Here is a 15,840-nt window from a genome sequence, read left to right as displayed (position 1 = left end):
GCTGACTTTTAACAGTTATTTTAAATAATCATTTGAACTTCAAACAAAATGAAAAAAGATTTTCTTTAAGATAGGTTCTGGAATTTGGTTTCTGGCCATTTTACCTGCTCTGCAGGGCTGTTCAGCAGGTGCTTTAGTAGTGGTGCAAACCATTAGCCAAAGAAACCAGAATTAATGTTCAGTACAAGGAAAAACATGTATGCATGGCACCACAAACCAACAATAAATATATCAACAATTTCTGGCTGTTGGATGGAAACTTTTGGCATATTGTCCAACCCCTACAAGAAATGTTTTTCATCTCAACGTTGTAAGAAGTTTTAAAGGTTTTGGACTTTGGAGCAGTTTAATGGAATACCTGACTAACAGAACAACTATAATTCTAGCTAGGGATGCAATGATGCGACATTTGGATCAAATATTGGTTCAAAACCTGGATGGAATATTGGGGAGCCAATTCATAGTCTGACAGTTAAATTGGATCAATCAAGCCAAAAATATTTTTTTCATGTATTTATCCTATTCTCATTTATTATTTCACAAATAAATACCAACAATCCAGTAAATGTATTCTCTTAGGATTAAGTCAGGTGTTCAAATGGAGCCAGATATACAGTAGTTATGGCCAGTCTCACAATGAGGAAAACGGCTTATTAACACTGATACATTGACGTGTATTAGCAGATAGTCACAAAGTATTAGATCAGAAAAATGTGAATAGATGCTGTTCTATTTCTAACTTTGCTAAAATTACTAAATACCTGGTTCTACAGCTTGAGAAATATTTACAGTTGTAATTATTTCAACTCAAAGTTCAAATTTAACACATAACATATTTAAAAAAGAAATCCCTAACCCTAACACATTAATGACGGCTTGAATTATATTAACATTAAATGTTGGGTATTTATTCTTAATCTCCAAATTCTACAAAATGTCGACAATCATGAGCCAAATAAAAGCAAAAAATAAATAAAGTAAGGACAGTAAACCTGAAATTTAGGATTACACAGGATATATCAAACTAACTGGCCATCGATTTAATGCTATAATAAGTTAAGAAAAATAATGTCCAACTTACCCTGAGAGATGGTCGAGGAGGCCTAACTGGTCGTACTGGCTCTGGTACTGGGTTTGTCTGCCTTCTCTGCAATGGCTCTAGGTCATCAGCTACATCAGGACATCCAATGTATCCTCCAGCCCCAAACACTGAACCGAGATCACCTTCTAAAAGGTTGTGGTGGATCAGGGCAGCAGACGAATTAAGGTCCTGGCTGGCAGACATGCTACTGATGGCCATGTTTAAAGTATCAGCAGTACTAGTATTTGTGGTATTCGAGGTGCAGATACTGGGGTTACTGAGCTGCAGTCCCAGCATATTTTCGGATGCCACATCACTATCCGAGCTGTCATTAACAGAACTGACATCCTGTTCTGGTTCCAGAATGCACTGGTTGTTGTTGTTTGCTTCAGGCAAAATGTCTGTACTCAACAAGTCCAACCCCTCCTGGTCAGGTAACTCCTGATTTTCCTGAAGTTCCTGCTTATTGTAGCTACCTGAAACTAGCACACCCTGGTTTTCCTTGCTATTTAAATCCAAAACTTCCTGGTTACCATGGCTATCGAAATCTAACACTTCCTGATTTTTAGGATAGGAGAAGTCCAGGACGTCCTGACTGCCAAAGCTATGAGGTTCCAGCACTTCTTGGTTATGACAGTCACAAGGTTCAAGTAATTGCTCACTGCTATTATTCCGACAGAGGTCCACAACTTCTTGATTGTTGTGACTACAGAGTTCCAGGACTTGGTTTTTATGGTTAACCACCTCCCTGTTTTCGAGGCTAGATGGTTCCAGCACTTCTTGGTTTCCATTATTACACAAATCTAGAAATTCCTGGTTATTGTGGCTATCATTTTCAAGCACTTCTTGGTTTTCATGGGTATGAGGTTTCAGTATTTCTGGGTTATTATAGCTTGAGAGCTTTCTTTGCTCATTGTTGTCATTGGTACAACGGTCTATTGCATCCTTGTTGTCATGGCCACAGGGGTCCAATACTTCCTGGTTCTCTTCTTGAGGGCTCAGCTTAAAACCATAAGGGTCAAAGTCCTGTATCATCTGGGAGGAGGTAATGTCAAACCCATAGGCATCAAAGTTCAGCTGATGTTGAGAAGAGCAGGGTTCAGGGTCAAAAGTCAGATCATCATCAGCAGGTTCTGGACTCAACTCATCTTCATCAGGGTCTAAAAGAGTGTGACTAGAATGCTCTGGGCTGAGTTTAAAGCCATATGGGTCAAAGGAAGACTGACTGGTTGGTTCATAGTTCAACTCAAGGCTGTTCTCATGTGAGTCAGGCTGAGTGGAAATGTTCTGGGACTCTAGTGAGTTCTGTGGAACAGCAGGGATTTGGATTTCTTCTTTGATGTTCCTAACCTGTTCTGTTTGCTGACTGTAAGTGACATCACAGGGCAAAGTTTCCTCTCTGTTGCCTGTCCAACCTGGCTCCAACAGGACAGGTTCGCCAACAGCTTGAGTCAAACCAAGACACTCACCTAGCAGAAATATACAGTGAGTAGTTAAGAATAGAATTATGACCCAGTTACAAGACCACAATTTTAAGACATTAAGCTTACAGACTAAAGAGTCTGAAATAATACAATATTCAAAGGTTTAAAGTTTATAAAGACAATTATACTGCTCAAAATTGCACATCTAAAATTGAAGGCAGTCAATGTCCAGAAATGCTGTCAATCCATTTTCACAGAAAAAAGATGTGTGATACTAATTTAAATTTTCATCACATGCAACATGTAAAACAATAGGGGGCATATTTTTCCCCCCAAAGGCCTCTGAGTGGGCTCTGTGGACACCCAAGTTTGTGAATGCGATAACTTGAGAACGAGGCGATGTAGGATTTTCAAACTGAAAGCATCGGTATCTAAAATTCTCTAAAGTTTGTATCCCGGTGACCTTGACCTCAAGGTCAAGGTCAGAGGTCAAGTTTTCTGAAAATCTTCTAAATGTGATAGTTCAAAAAAGGACGTTATCTAGAATGTTCTAATTTATAGCATAGGTGCATCTACTAAAAATCTCAGATGAGTTTGAATCCTGGTTACCGTCACCTCAAAGCCACATAGGATTTTCACATTTATACCACAGGTGTAGGAGGCTGAGGAGTAGCACTGATGGCTGCCATTTTAGAAAAGAGTCTGAAACTTTCTTGTGTAATGGAAATGTGTTCCTAGGTCAGCAATTAAAGTAGACACCACTTAAGCAGGAAACTGACTTCCAGCATCAGTATATGCACATGCACAGTGAGACACATTTTTGTAAATATTTTAGTATATTCTTTCATGGGACAATATTGATGATATGACACTTTGATAAAGTGTAAAGTAGTCAGTGTACAGCTTGGATAACAGTATAAATTTGCTGTCCCCTCAAAATAACTCAACATACAGCCATTAATGTCTAAACTGCTGGCAACAAAAGTGAGTATGCCCCTAAGTGAAAATGTCCAAACTGTGCCCAAAGTGTCAATATTTTGTGTCGCCACCATTATTTTCCAACACTGCCTTAACTCTGTTAACTGGAATCCTCTTCCACTCCTCCATGATGACATCATGGATCTGGTGGTTGTTAGAGACCTTTCACTCCTCCACCTGGTTGCCGCTACACACCCTTGACACCATCTGAACCAAATAAGTTTGTCTTGGAATTGCTGTCCATACAGACACTATTAATTTGTAAATGATTAACTAAAAATCTTGTCAACACAAAGTTCTTTATTTGGAGCACATTTCTACAAGATAAGTTACTGAAAAACTGCTTGTGCTTAAAGTGCTTTGGCTCTCTTTGGCAATACTGTAGGTAATGTTAAACTTCATCATCACATCAGCCTCCTCTGATGACCTGTTCGCTGCTGCCTGCCACTGAAAGGCAGTGGAGAGAGGGGAGACTTGGGCAGTGCATTTATTGCAGCATATAATGTGTTTTCTGGATACACTGTGCTTTTTCAGCGTTCAGAGATTGATGGCTCCGTGTCAGAGCACTGGCTATGAATTTCAGACAGATCAGGCCTTAACTTAACAAAAAAGTTCTCAATAGTTCTTTTCATCTTTTCTCATTACCCACAGCTACATCCACTTCTGTCGGGCCTAGGCTACTCACTAGGGCTGGGTATCAACACTGATTTCTATTATCCATTCGATTCCAATTCACAAGGTCCCGATTCGATTCAATTTTGCCTCAGACAGTCAGAAATATTCTAATTCTGATCATTTATCAGTACTGATAAATGTGAGACTTCATCAGAGGTGTGAGCATCACAGCAGTTGCCTTTGTGAGATTTTGGATTACTTCTTTGTAGCAAATGATATTAAGGAGGAGGAGAAGAAGCGAGCGGTGCTGCTGAGTTGTGTGGGCGCACAGACTTACGCCCTGATGAGGAACCTACTCAGTCCGGTCAAGCAGGTTGTCAGGAAGTGCTACAGATGTGGAGGGATAAATCATGTGGCCAAGGACTGCAGGTTTGTTTCAGAAAAGTGCCACAACTGCGGCAAGGTGGGACACATAAAAAGGGTCTGCCGAATGAAAATGGAACAAAAAGGAGGGCGTGGCAGACAAGGTAAACAAGCCCATTTCTTAGAAGAGGAGAATGTGGAGAGTGAGGAAGAAGGAGCTGAAATGCACCACATAAAGGCAAGTAGTTTGACTATGTATAATGTACATGAGGAGATTAGCATCCCAAGGGAGGAACCCATCAGACAGACACTAAACGTAAATGGACAGAATGTGACATTTGAAGTAGACACAGGCTGTGGCTACACTATCATGTCAAAGGAGACATTTAAAAAACTTTTTGAAGGCAGTAATGCACCCAAAGTAAGCAAGTGTGGAATCAAACTGAGAATGTATGGAGGCCACAAGGTACCCGTGTGGGGAGCAGCCAAAGTGCAAGTGGAATTCAGAGACAGTAAAAAAACAACTGGATGTGGTGGTGGTTGAAGGGGCTGGAACCAATCAGGGGTGGATTAAGGCCCTCCAACTAGACTGGCAACCTGTACATAAGATAGAAGGCAGAGAAGATGCCCTACAGCGGATACTGGCCAGACATGAAGCAGTGTTTAAGGACGAGTTGGGAACACTGAAGGGGTTTGCAGCAAAGATACATGTAGCCAGTGATGCCAAGCTGTGCTTCTATAAGCCCCGATCAGTTCCGTTTGCTATGAAAAAGAAAGTGGAGCAGGAACTGGAGAGACTGTTGGAGGAGAAGATCATCCAACCAGTGAAATTCTCAGCGTGGGCCGCGCCCATTGTACCCATACTAAAGCCAGACTCTGGGGATGACAAGGAGTACAGAGAACTGACTCAGGACTTTGTGGACTGGTGCCAGCTGAACTACCTCCAGATCAATGCCAGTAAAACCAAGGAGCTGGTGGTAGACTTCCGCAGGCACAAACATCCTCCACTGCAACCACTGAACATCCAAGGTATGGACATTGAGGCTGTGGACAGCTACAGGTACCTTGGTGTTCATCTGAACAGCAAACTGGACTGGACTCATAACTCAGACGCCCTCTACAGGAAAGGGCAGAGCAGGCTGTACCTGCTGCGGAGACTCAGGTCGTTTGGAGTGGAGGGCCCACTACTGAAGACCTTCTATGACTCTGTGGTGGCCTCAGCCATCTTTTATGGTGTGGTCTGCTGGGGTGGCAGCATCTCTTCTGGGGATAGGAAGAGACTGAACAGGCTGATCCGCAGGGCCAGCTCTGTTCTAGGATGCCCTCTGGACCCAGTGGAGGTTGTGAGTGACAGGAGAATGGTGGCTAAGCTGTCATCCCTGTTGGACAACATCTCCCACCCCATGCAGGAGACTCTGACAGCACTGAGCAGCTCCTTCAGTGGGAGACTGCGGCACCCACGGTGTGGGACGGAGAGATTTCGCAGGTCTTTCCTCCCCACTGCTGTCAGACTCCACAACAAAGACTTTAACTGATCAAACACACACATCCACAAATGTGCAATAACACAAATGTGCAATAACACTAATGTGCAATAATCTTTTCTGGCACCGTTGTATTTTTACTCTGTTGTATATAGCATTTGTATTCTATTTTTATCTTATTGTATATTTTATTTTATTTTATTCTACTGTATATAGTATTCTATTTTATTCTATTCTGTACAGTTGTGTACTGTATTTATTCTTATTTTATTTTATTCTAATTTTTGCTTCATAACTTTTGCACTGTCCACTTCCTGCTGTGACAAAACAAATTTCCCACGTGTGGGACTAATAAAGGTTATCTTATCTTATCTTATCTTATCTTATCTTATCTTAGCGCCAGAATTCGTGGTGACTACAAACTGACTGTTAACAAGGTGTCGCCTGTAGAACAATACCCCATCCCATGAATGGAGGACATGATAGCGGGGCTGGCAGGAGGAGAAAAATACACCAAGTTAGATATGAGTCATGCATATCAGGTTGTACTTGATGACGAATCTAGGAAGTATGTCACAGTGAACACACACAGGGGATTGTTTACATACTCCAGGTTGCCATTTGGTGTGAGTTCAAGTCCTGTTATTTTTCAGTGCACCATGGAGAGTGTGTTGCAAGGTCTGACCAATGTTGCAGTGTATCTGGATGACATCATTCTGACGGGAAAAAATGACAAAGAACATCTTCAGACACTGGATGGAGTGCTGCAGCGCTTGGAGGAGGCGGGCCTGCACTTAAAAAGGAGCAAATGTCAATTCATGGAGAAGGAAGTGACATTTTTAGGACATCGGGTGGATAAGGTTTACATCCAGTGCCAGCAAAAGTGAAAGCAGTGCAAGAGGCGCCACCCCCAAAATCAGTGACAGAGCTCAAAGCTTATTTGGGGTTGTTGAACTTCTGTAATAAGTTCTTGCCAAACTTGTCCACACTGTTGGCCCCACTGCACAAGCTTCTGAGAAAGGGGGAACCGTGGTGTTGGGGACCAGCACAAGAGAAGGTTTTCTGCAAGTCAAAGGAACTGTTGCAGTCAAGCAGTGTATTGGTACACTATGATGAGCAGAAAGATTTCATTCTTTCTTGCGATGCGTCCCCCTACGGAGTGGGAGCAGTACTAGCTCATCGCATGCCAGATGGTCAGGAGAAACCTATTGGGTTCGCGTCACGTACCCTGAATGCAGCAGAAAAGAACTACTCACAGCTGGATAAAGAAGGACTGGCTGTAATATTTGGTGTACAGTATTTTCATAAGTACTTGTACGGCAGGAAGTTTATGATTATCACGGATCATAAGCCATTGATAAGTTTGTTCCATGAGATGAAGGCCGTCCCTCAAATGGCGTCACAGGGGATCATGCGATGGGCTGTGTTATTAGGAGCATATGAGTATGTCATTAAATACAGAGAGGGCAAGAAGCAGCACCAATCATCAGTGCGGAGGCAGGAGACAATGATGAGAGAAACATGGAGGTGCAAGTTACACCAGTGCCGAAGCCACACATGGAGAATAGTTATTCACAGGAGTTGCCAGCCATTGGGTTACGGCGATCACAAAGAACCAAGAGACCTCCTGAGCATCTGAGAGACTTTGTGCCGTGATTGACAATAATAAGAAGGAGATTACGGTGAACTGTTATAGTTTAACCCAAAACTGTTGGACTAAAGGTTCGTTATTATGGAGTGAAATTTCAGTAAAGGCTGGGGGATGGGGTTGTTGCATTTTAATAAAGGTGAAGTTTTTGTTTATGGGTATTTTACGTAGTGATTAAAACTACAGAGTAGTTTCAGTTTAAGGGGGGAGGAATGTTATGTTGTAACAAGGATTTGTCCACCAGGGGCAACAGTTGTTGAAGAGTGGTGTCAGTGTGTGTGGCGCATGCCCCCGTTCAATATAATAAAGAAGTGACTGTGAGGTCAACATGGTCTCCGTGGTTCCTGAGTTCTAGGATATCACAATATTTAAAAGTTGATTCAGGATTTAATGAATCGATATCGCTTTATTCAAGCTACTGACCTCTCTCTATCTGCCTGCACTTTCAAACGTACAAACGAAGGACAACTACAGGACCACGGCCAATCAGAGAGGTCCCGCCTCTGACTATCTCTGATTGGTTTAGACCACGATAGGCGCATAATGTGTGTCAGTTGTTGACCACACGAGACTTTCAGAGTTGCTGAGAATTTTATTTTATTTTTTTTACTCGAAAAGTTGGTCACACCGGTGAGACCTAGGATTTTTTTTTAGTTGCACCATTGAATAATTTGGTCGCATTTGCGACCAAAGTGGTCGCACTCTAGAGCCCTGGTACGGTCTTGACCACCGTGCGGCAGCTCAGTTTCAGGGTGTTGGCATTATTCTTATAGCCTTGGACATCTTTATGTAGAGTAACAATTCTTTGTTTCAGATCCTCAAAGAATTCTTTGCCATGATGTGCCATGTTAAACTTCCCGTGACCTGTATGAGAGAGTGTGAGAGCAGTAACACCAAATTCAACACACCTTCTACCCATTTGTACCTGAGACCTTGTAACACTAATGAGTCACATGACACCAGGGAGGGAAAATGGCTAATTGGGCACAAATTGGACATTTTCACTTAGGGGTGTACTCACTTTTGTTGTCAGCAGTTTAGGCAATAATGGCTGTGTGTTGAGTTATTTTGAGGGGACAGCAAATTTACACTGTTATGTACACTGACTACTTTACATTGTATCAAAGTGTCATATCTTCAATGTTGTCCCATAAAAAGATATAACAAAATATTTACAAAAATGTGAGGGGTGTACTCACTTTTGTGAGATACTGTAAATGAAAATAATAAAAAGTAAAACTGAAAAACTGTCATGTTTGATAACTGGGCATGTGACTAAAATATAAATTACCTTGCTCTAATCCTGCTGATGACTGAGTAATAGCCTCTCCAGCCAGAGATCCCAGACTATGTTCTTCTATGTCGGAGGGTGGGGAGACAGCACCAAGATCAAGCTCATACCCATTAGGGTCCGATTCTACAGAATACTGTCCCTGGGAACGCCACCCTCGGATAGGCTCTGGCCCCAGCTCTTCTGACGAACTCTGAATGGGTTTAAATCCATGAGAATCATCTACCATAGCAATGGTGTCCAGGTCCTCTCGACTGTAGCTAATCTCTATGTCACTGTCTTCATCTGGGAATTCTGACTCAAAGCACTGAGTTCCCGTTGAAGCTTTGTTTTCAACACAAGACAGACTGGTATCTGCTTCGTCACCGGCATTTCCTGTGCCCTCACCAGTGACAGTATTCGTCAACGGGAACAAAATATCAGCTGCGAAGGGGTCGCTGCCTTTGAAAGGGTCAGAACCAAAGCCATCTGAAAATCAGAATATTTAAAGAGTTTATACTTGTAAATTTTGCTAAGAACAGTATTGAAATTGAGTAACAAAACAACAAAATGAACAAGAGCCTCTTTATGTCAAGTGAAGTACTGTTTAGATTAGTGGTCTATTATAACTCACCAGATGAATCTGTTTTAAGGAATAGGTCTTCATTGAAGAGGTCATCTATAAATCATGTGTAAAAGAAATGAAATCACTGTACTTTATTAATACCACTGCAACAAAAAGTATAGGTAACAAAAGGATATATGATTAGTTTGCCAAAGAAAAAAATCATCATTTATCACACTATGTCACAGCCTAGCTCCCTCTGGTCCCTAGAGTTGAAGGAGTTTTGATGCCCAGCTTGGGTTGGTTTATTTTCTGAGCCCCTACTCTAGTCCTCTCCTACTCCAGAGTTTGAACCACATACACAGCCCCAGGATCAGAGCTGCCCAATGTCCTAGTGGGAAAAGTTCTACTTGTGCATGAATTAAGTTGTCCCGTCTGACAGAAAAAAAGCTGTAGTCTCCACCAACCCAGAGGCTGGATTTTAACAATTCCGATTCCGAGTCCTCTGGCTGCCATAGTTCATGTCCAGTTCCAATCGCCACCTTAAGCCCAAATCACTTAACCCTCAAACAATTAAATTACATCACTTTTGAGTGTAGCCGTAGTGCTATGTATGTTCATATTCTAAAAGGAAGATTAGGTATTGCAATGATCAACCACTTCTTCAAACTGATGCCAAACTACCCAAGCAAACAAAGTCACACTCTTGAGTGATTTGCTTGGAAAGATGCAATGGCACAGCATTTGAATAATTCAGATTTGACTGTCTGGGGGCCAGGTTGATGGTCGAGAAATGCAACTTTTCTTAACTTTTCAGTACTGCAATGCAAAGTGAATGGATACCCACTCCAATTCAGCAATGCGTGTCACCTCTTTCAAAGTAAATTAGAGAAAAAAGAGTGCCAAAGTCTGAAATCCACGACAGTAATAGTAGCTCAGCCTCTGAATTTGTTACATACGGTCACACTGACAGCGGGCGAAGGGGTTGGCTTGGTAGAAGTCCAGCTGGCTGAGAGGGTTGGGGTTCATAGTGAACTCTTCCTGGTCTCTTTCGTTTTCCCCTTCGGCGTTGAGCTCCCCTTCCTCCAGGCCATCCTCTATGTCAGACCTATCCATCTGTGGACGTGTGACAACCAGAGGTCACAACACCATGGCTCTATCCAAAACTAAGGAGGATGTCTTTGGCTAGTGACAGCTTGTGCTGCCAAGTTACACAGGTTAGAGGTCTTTAAATTAATTTTAACTGATTTCATATCAATAAAGTCAGCACTGATGACAATGTCAAGTTTTTGGACGGATTTTAGCCTAAAATGTTTTGCACATAATTCCTGCTATGCATGACATGACATGTTCTGTAAGAGCGAAGCTACCTTTGGTGAGCTGGTCCCACTGTCATCTTCTTCTCTGGTACCGACTAGATTATTGCAGAAAGGTGAACCACTGCCCCCCTGGAGGTGTTGGAGGCACAGAGAGAGAGATAGTTACTAAAATGTCACAGAAAAGAAAACGCAAGACACATATATATTCTCCATGATAAAAACCTGTGAAAACTGTAGCATAAATATGAAAGACATAGAATAATACACTGAAGAAAAAAGATCACAAACAACTCCAGATCACACACTAATAGTCCACATGCGTGAGCTTGATTCATTTTTGACTCCCCAAGGAAAACATGTGAATTCATATCTATATTTCCCTGCTAAATACAGATATTATTTTTAAATTCATTTTTGATAGATTTCTAAAATATTTGTGTTTTTTGTTTTGATTTTATAAATATCTTTTTATGGTCTAATAACTTTGTTAAGCAGTGTTTTTAAAATGTCTCATATTCAGTGCCTTGGCTCCTCCAGTCCAAATGTGGAAATGCCCTGGAGAAGATAATTCATGCCAAACAGCCCGGGGTGCATCCACTGGATCGGATATAGTGCAAGTGCACAAATGGCAGTATGAATGTGTACGTAAATGAGTGAAATGGTAAATGGACTGGTTCTTATATAGCACTTTTCTTCTCTACCTGAGCACTCAAAGCACTTTATAAAACTTGCCTCAATCACACAAGCGCTTTTTTCTACATACGTTTTCTTTTTAACATCCACACACATTTACATTCCGATGAATGTGTTAGTGATCAACTTCGGGTTAGTATCTTGAAAGAAGATATTTGGCATGACTGGAGCAGCCAGGGATTGAACCACCAATGTTCAAATTAATAGATGATCTGTTCTGCCTCCGGAGCTACAGTCACCCCAGAAAGAGCAGAAAAGTGCTATATAAATCGATCATTATATAGCACTTGTCACAGTGCAATATAACACAGAAGAGTGTTTGTTATTGACTTTTTATTGACATTCAGCAATCAATATACTGTGCACTTTAATTTTAATCAGTAGTTACAAAGTAAAAACCTAAAATGTCCTGTTTTTTTTACATGTATGACCCACAAAAAAACAAAAAAATAAAAAACAAAAAAACCCCCAAACCAAAACCCCATGTTAGAGATATCCAGTTTTGGTTGTAAGTGTATCGTTAGATCGCCTCCACAGATTAGAGGACCTACTGTCTCTGATACCATCATGCCAATAATTTTCTTGAAGAAATGGATATCGCTAACAGGTGGTGCATACACATTTAGCAGCGTAATTGAATTCCCCTCAGTGTTTTCCCTTATTGAAATAAATCACCCCTCCTTATCTCTTATCACAAATGTTTTTTCAAAATGCAGTTTGCTTGATAAAAGGATGGCAACTCCTCATCTTCATCCAGAATTATGAGATGATGAAAATACATTTGTAAAACCCATTCTTTTTAATTTCTCTTGTTCCTTGTAGTTTAGGTGGGTCTCCTGTAGATATGTGTGCTTTTTTTCCTCATTTTTATTAGAATTTGACTACGTTTTATTGGGTTCAACAGAGCAAGTTCATTGAAATTGAATTTTCCTTTCTTTTAGCACAGACTTCACCTCTGCATATTCCCTTCGCCGACTTAAAACCTAAGCTGCATAATCATGATCTAGGTTAATCCTCTTTCAAATCTATTCAAATCTATCCAAATCTATTCAAATCCATGTTTCTGCCAGGCTTTCGATTTGCAGTTTCACCATCTCTGTTACCGCTTCCTCATTAAGTTGTATTCGGGTTTCATGATTCTTTCTTCAGCCTCTTCCACTTTCTTGTTTGTTTTACTTACATCCTCTCTGATTCCATTCAGCTACGCACAGTTGTCTTTTCTAAATTTATTTAGTTCTCTGATTGTTGTCCACTAGTCTCTGCTTGCTTGCCATTATCTTCCATGATGCTGTTAGCAGGTGAGATCTGGTCGTCTGTGTCTCCCTCGTGTAGCTTGTGTTGCATAGATTTCTTTCTATTTTTTCCTCTTTTTTTCTCTCTTTTTTTGGCATTTTGAAGGCCTCACTCTTATTTCTTATTTTCACAAAAGAAACTTTGCTAAATCAATTTGCCGTGTGCTATTTTTAGAACGTCGGGAGTGTGCTCTTCTATCCCGCCATCTTCTAGCTCAGTGTTTCCCAACCTTTTGGAGCCATGGGCACATATTTGACATTAGAAAAATCACACGGCACACCACCAAACAAAAATGTCACAAAAAGCATGTTGATAATTTTCCCCCGTGCACCAGGTATAGCGGAATTGGTTTCTCCAGGACCCAGGCCAGACTGACTACTTTTTCTTTTCAAATATTTATCTATTGCTATTACGCGCTGTGTCGTCTCACAGCATGACTATTATGTAATTTCTTCTTCGCCTTCTTCTGTTTTACTGGCAGTTGTCAACCCATTTTATTAGAGCAGGTAGTTTTACTGCCCTCTAGTGGAGGAGAGTGTAATTGTGCCGCGGCACAGTGGTTGGGAAACACTGGTCCCACAGTTTTTATTATTATTATTATTATTATTATTATTATTATTTCATTTTGCTGTTGCAAAGACAAAAGAGGACATTCTGTACAGTCTTTTGACAGATTTTTATCTTGACAAATGCAATATTTATGAATATGTGTAAAACTTTCATGTTTCAGATCATGAAACAAATTAAAGTCTTAAACATGGATAAGTAAATAGAAAATGCAGCTTTTACATGATGATATTATTTTTCAAGCTATCCAATCATTCCAATCGCCTCAAACCACAACCGCTCTGAAGCTGCTGTTAATCAACTATGTGCAATATCTCAGTCTTTCCATGTTCTGTTCAATATTTTTGGTCTTGTGCAATATTTTGGTCTCAGTGGAATTAACATCCCATACATACACCATGTATATAGTTCACTCACATATATGTACACATATATATTGCATTTTTTTTTCCCCTCGCTGAATATTGTTTTCTCTTCTTTACTTTTGCAACTTTGTGGTCCAGCTACCCAATTTCGCTGTGCAAGAAACTGCACAATGACAATAAAAAGCTCTAAGTCTCTCTCTCTCTCTCTCTCTCTCTCTCTCTAAGTCTCAAAGCTGAGAAAAGTTTATGTGGGACCTGCCTCTCCCAGTGTTTTTCACACCCGTAGATGCTTGAAATCACTGAGTGTCACTGACTCTCTTTGGTCTCTGGTTATTACACCACTGCAAATGGCTCCCTGCAAAGATTTAGGGAGCAGCAGGTAAAATATGTCTTATTTAAACTTTCAGGATCTGCTGTTCTTTTTGCTGTTGAAGTGTGTCATGTTATCATGCCTAAGAATCTCTCTAAGTTCCACAGAATAAAAGACTGTAGATCCCTGAGAGTATGGAAAGAGATAAAATAAAATTAATTATGATTATTACCATTATGAGGTCAGCATATGCGGGCAGTGATTGGCTCCTTCCCCATGGCCTCAGAGAAGGCAGATTATCTTCAGTGGTGTCTGCAGGAGATGTTGATTCATCCAGATGGCTTTCTGGAGTGACTGCACCTCCTGACAGAGAGTACAGAGTGTGCTCCTCCTGCAAGAAACACACACATGTGTGGGGTGAACATGAAAAGCTGGTATTGTTAAACTTAAGAAACCAGATACATGTTTTCCTCTTTTCACAACACATATTTTATTCGAGATAATTAAATGCAAAAATTATGTTTTTTTCCGTTTCTCTGATATCAGAAAAAAAAAAACTGTATTCCTACCAAGAAAGTGAATAGTTATTTACTTCATTCACTTTCTTAGTGCAGTCATGGACAGATGAATATGGTTGAATGAAAAAAATGGTCAATTTTTTAAAGCTTTAAGGGATAAGTGATATTAATAAAATAGAAATCATTGATATGAACACTTTATGGACAGATGCACTCAAACATCCTTGTAGTGATCGTTGTACCTGCAGGATCTCTTCATATGACTGTCTGATTGAGTCTTGTAAAGGACTGTTCCGCTCTCCAGCCTCTTCCACTTTCCTCTTGGCCTGTTTCACCTCTTCTCTTAGCTTCCTCAGCCTCCATCTGGCTCTGGAAAGCTCCCTCTCATACTCCTCCACTTGGCTCTCCTTCTGTGCCTCATCTGCCTGCAGAGACAGGATCTGGCAAGACAGGACTCAGTCAGTCCAGTGGGCTACAACAACAAATGTATTAGCTCATCTTGAATTTAAGAGCAGTGAAATGTCTTTCTGGTGAGACTGATAAGAGCAACACAAGGCTAGAAGAGTAACACATGAATTATACGTCTGCGTCAGATTGTGTTGTAACTTACGCATAACTGGAGCCCCATTTTAACTACGCTGCAACCTTCAACGTAACCTGACTTGCACCTCCCAAGGAATGTAACTCCATGTCATGTTACTGTATACCATGATGACTTGAATGGTGCGCAAGGTTGCCGTGTAGGGATAAAAGGAATTTCTGCTCACTGGATAAACTAGGATGTAGATTTCCTGCAGAAGTTCAAATCAAGCTTAAGTGGTATGAAAAAGAAACACCTGGAGGAGCGTTTAGCAGTAATTAGTTATTTAAATAAGCATTAATTAAGAAGCAGCTTTAGTGAAGATTACAAGTGTAATGGTAAGACTTCACAGCTTTGGAACGGGAGACGCAAGTTCGATTTCCGCCTGAAGCGTCTGTATCCAATAAGAGTCCTAGGCTAGACCCCCATGCTAACCAAGCCTACCACAGACATGAGCGAGGGAGATAAATATGAAGCCATACTGGCTCGGACATCGCCCGGATTAACAAGGTCCGCATCAGGTGTTAAGAAACCGGGGCACCCAGATGAGAAGTGGGCTACAGGAACAAGAAGGCATCGGTGGGCAAGAGACAAAAATAGTGCACTGTTGGAATGCTCTACACAAGTAACCCCAGTGGAAGGGGTTACACGAATATGATTAAGATTCTTATGGAATCTTCAGTACCCAGCATCCACATTGGTGGCAAAACAACTAGTAGCTCAGTGTTCCAACGTTCGGAAGAAGGGACCGCTCTCATGGCTAGAAA

The 15,840-nt window shown here is 41.0% G+C and overlaps 1 protein-coding gene across 4 annotated transcripts in view; it reads right to left on the bottom strand.

Annotated features, from left to right (window-relative positions):
* LOC134616743 (uncharacterized) overlaps nucleotides 1–15,840 on the bottom strand; it is a 33,059-nt gene that overhangs the window by 6,741 nt on the left and 10,478 nt on the right. For 3 of the 4 annotated variants that reach the window (XM_063461728.1, XM_063461725.1, XM_063461727.1), the window contains 7 exons: nucleotides 14,736–14,933; nucleotides 14,208–14,366; nucleotides 10,799–10,876; nucleotides 10,388–10,544; nucleotides 9,498–9,542; nucleotides 8,885–9,352; nucleotides 1,082–2,550 (listed from right to left, as the gene is read on the bottom strand). In XM_063461728.1, the coding sequence (XP_063317798.1) occupies nucleotides 1,082–2,550; nucleotides 8,885–9,352; nucleotides 9,498–9,542; nucleotides 10,388–10,544; nucleotides 10,799–10,876; nucleotides 14,208–14,366; nucleotides 14,736–14,933 (2,574 nt within the window). The remainder of the gene's footprint in view (nucleotides 1–1,081; nucleotides 2,551–8,884; nucleotides 9,353–9,497; nucleotides 9,543–10,387; nucleotides 10,545–10,798; nucleotides 10,877–14,207; nucleotides 14,367–14,735; nucleotides 14,934–15,840) is intronic. The other variant, XM_063461726.1, reaches the window with a different exon arrangement.

Source organism: Pelmatolapia mariae, linkage group LG18 (genome assembly GCF_036321145.2).
Source record: "Pelmatolapia mariae isolate MD_Pm_ZW linkage group LG18, Pm_UMD_F_2, whole genome shotgun sequence".
NCBI classification, from domain to species: domain Eukaryota; kingdom Metazoa; phylum Chordata; class Actinopteri; order Cichliformes; family Cichlidae; genus Pelmatolapia; species Pelmatolapia mariae.
Note: the sequence above shows the minus strand (reverse complement) of the source record. Positions and strands in the feature narration are given on the sequence as shown.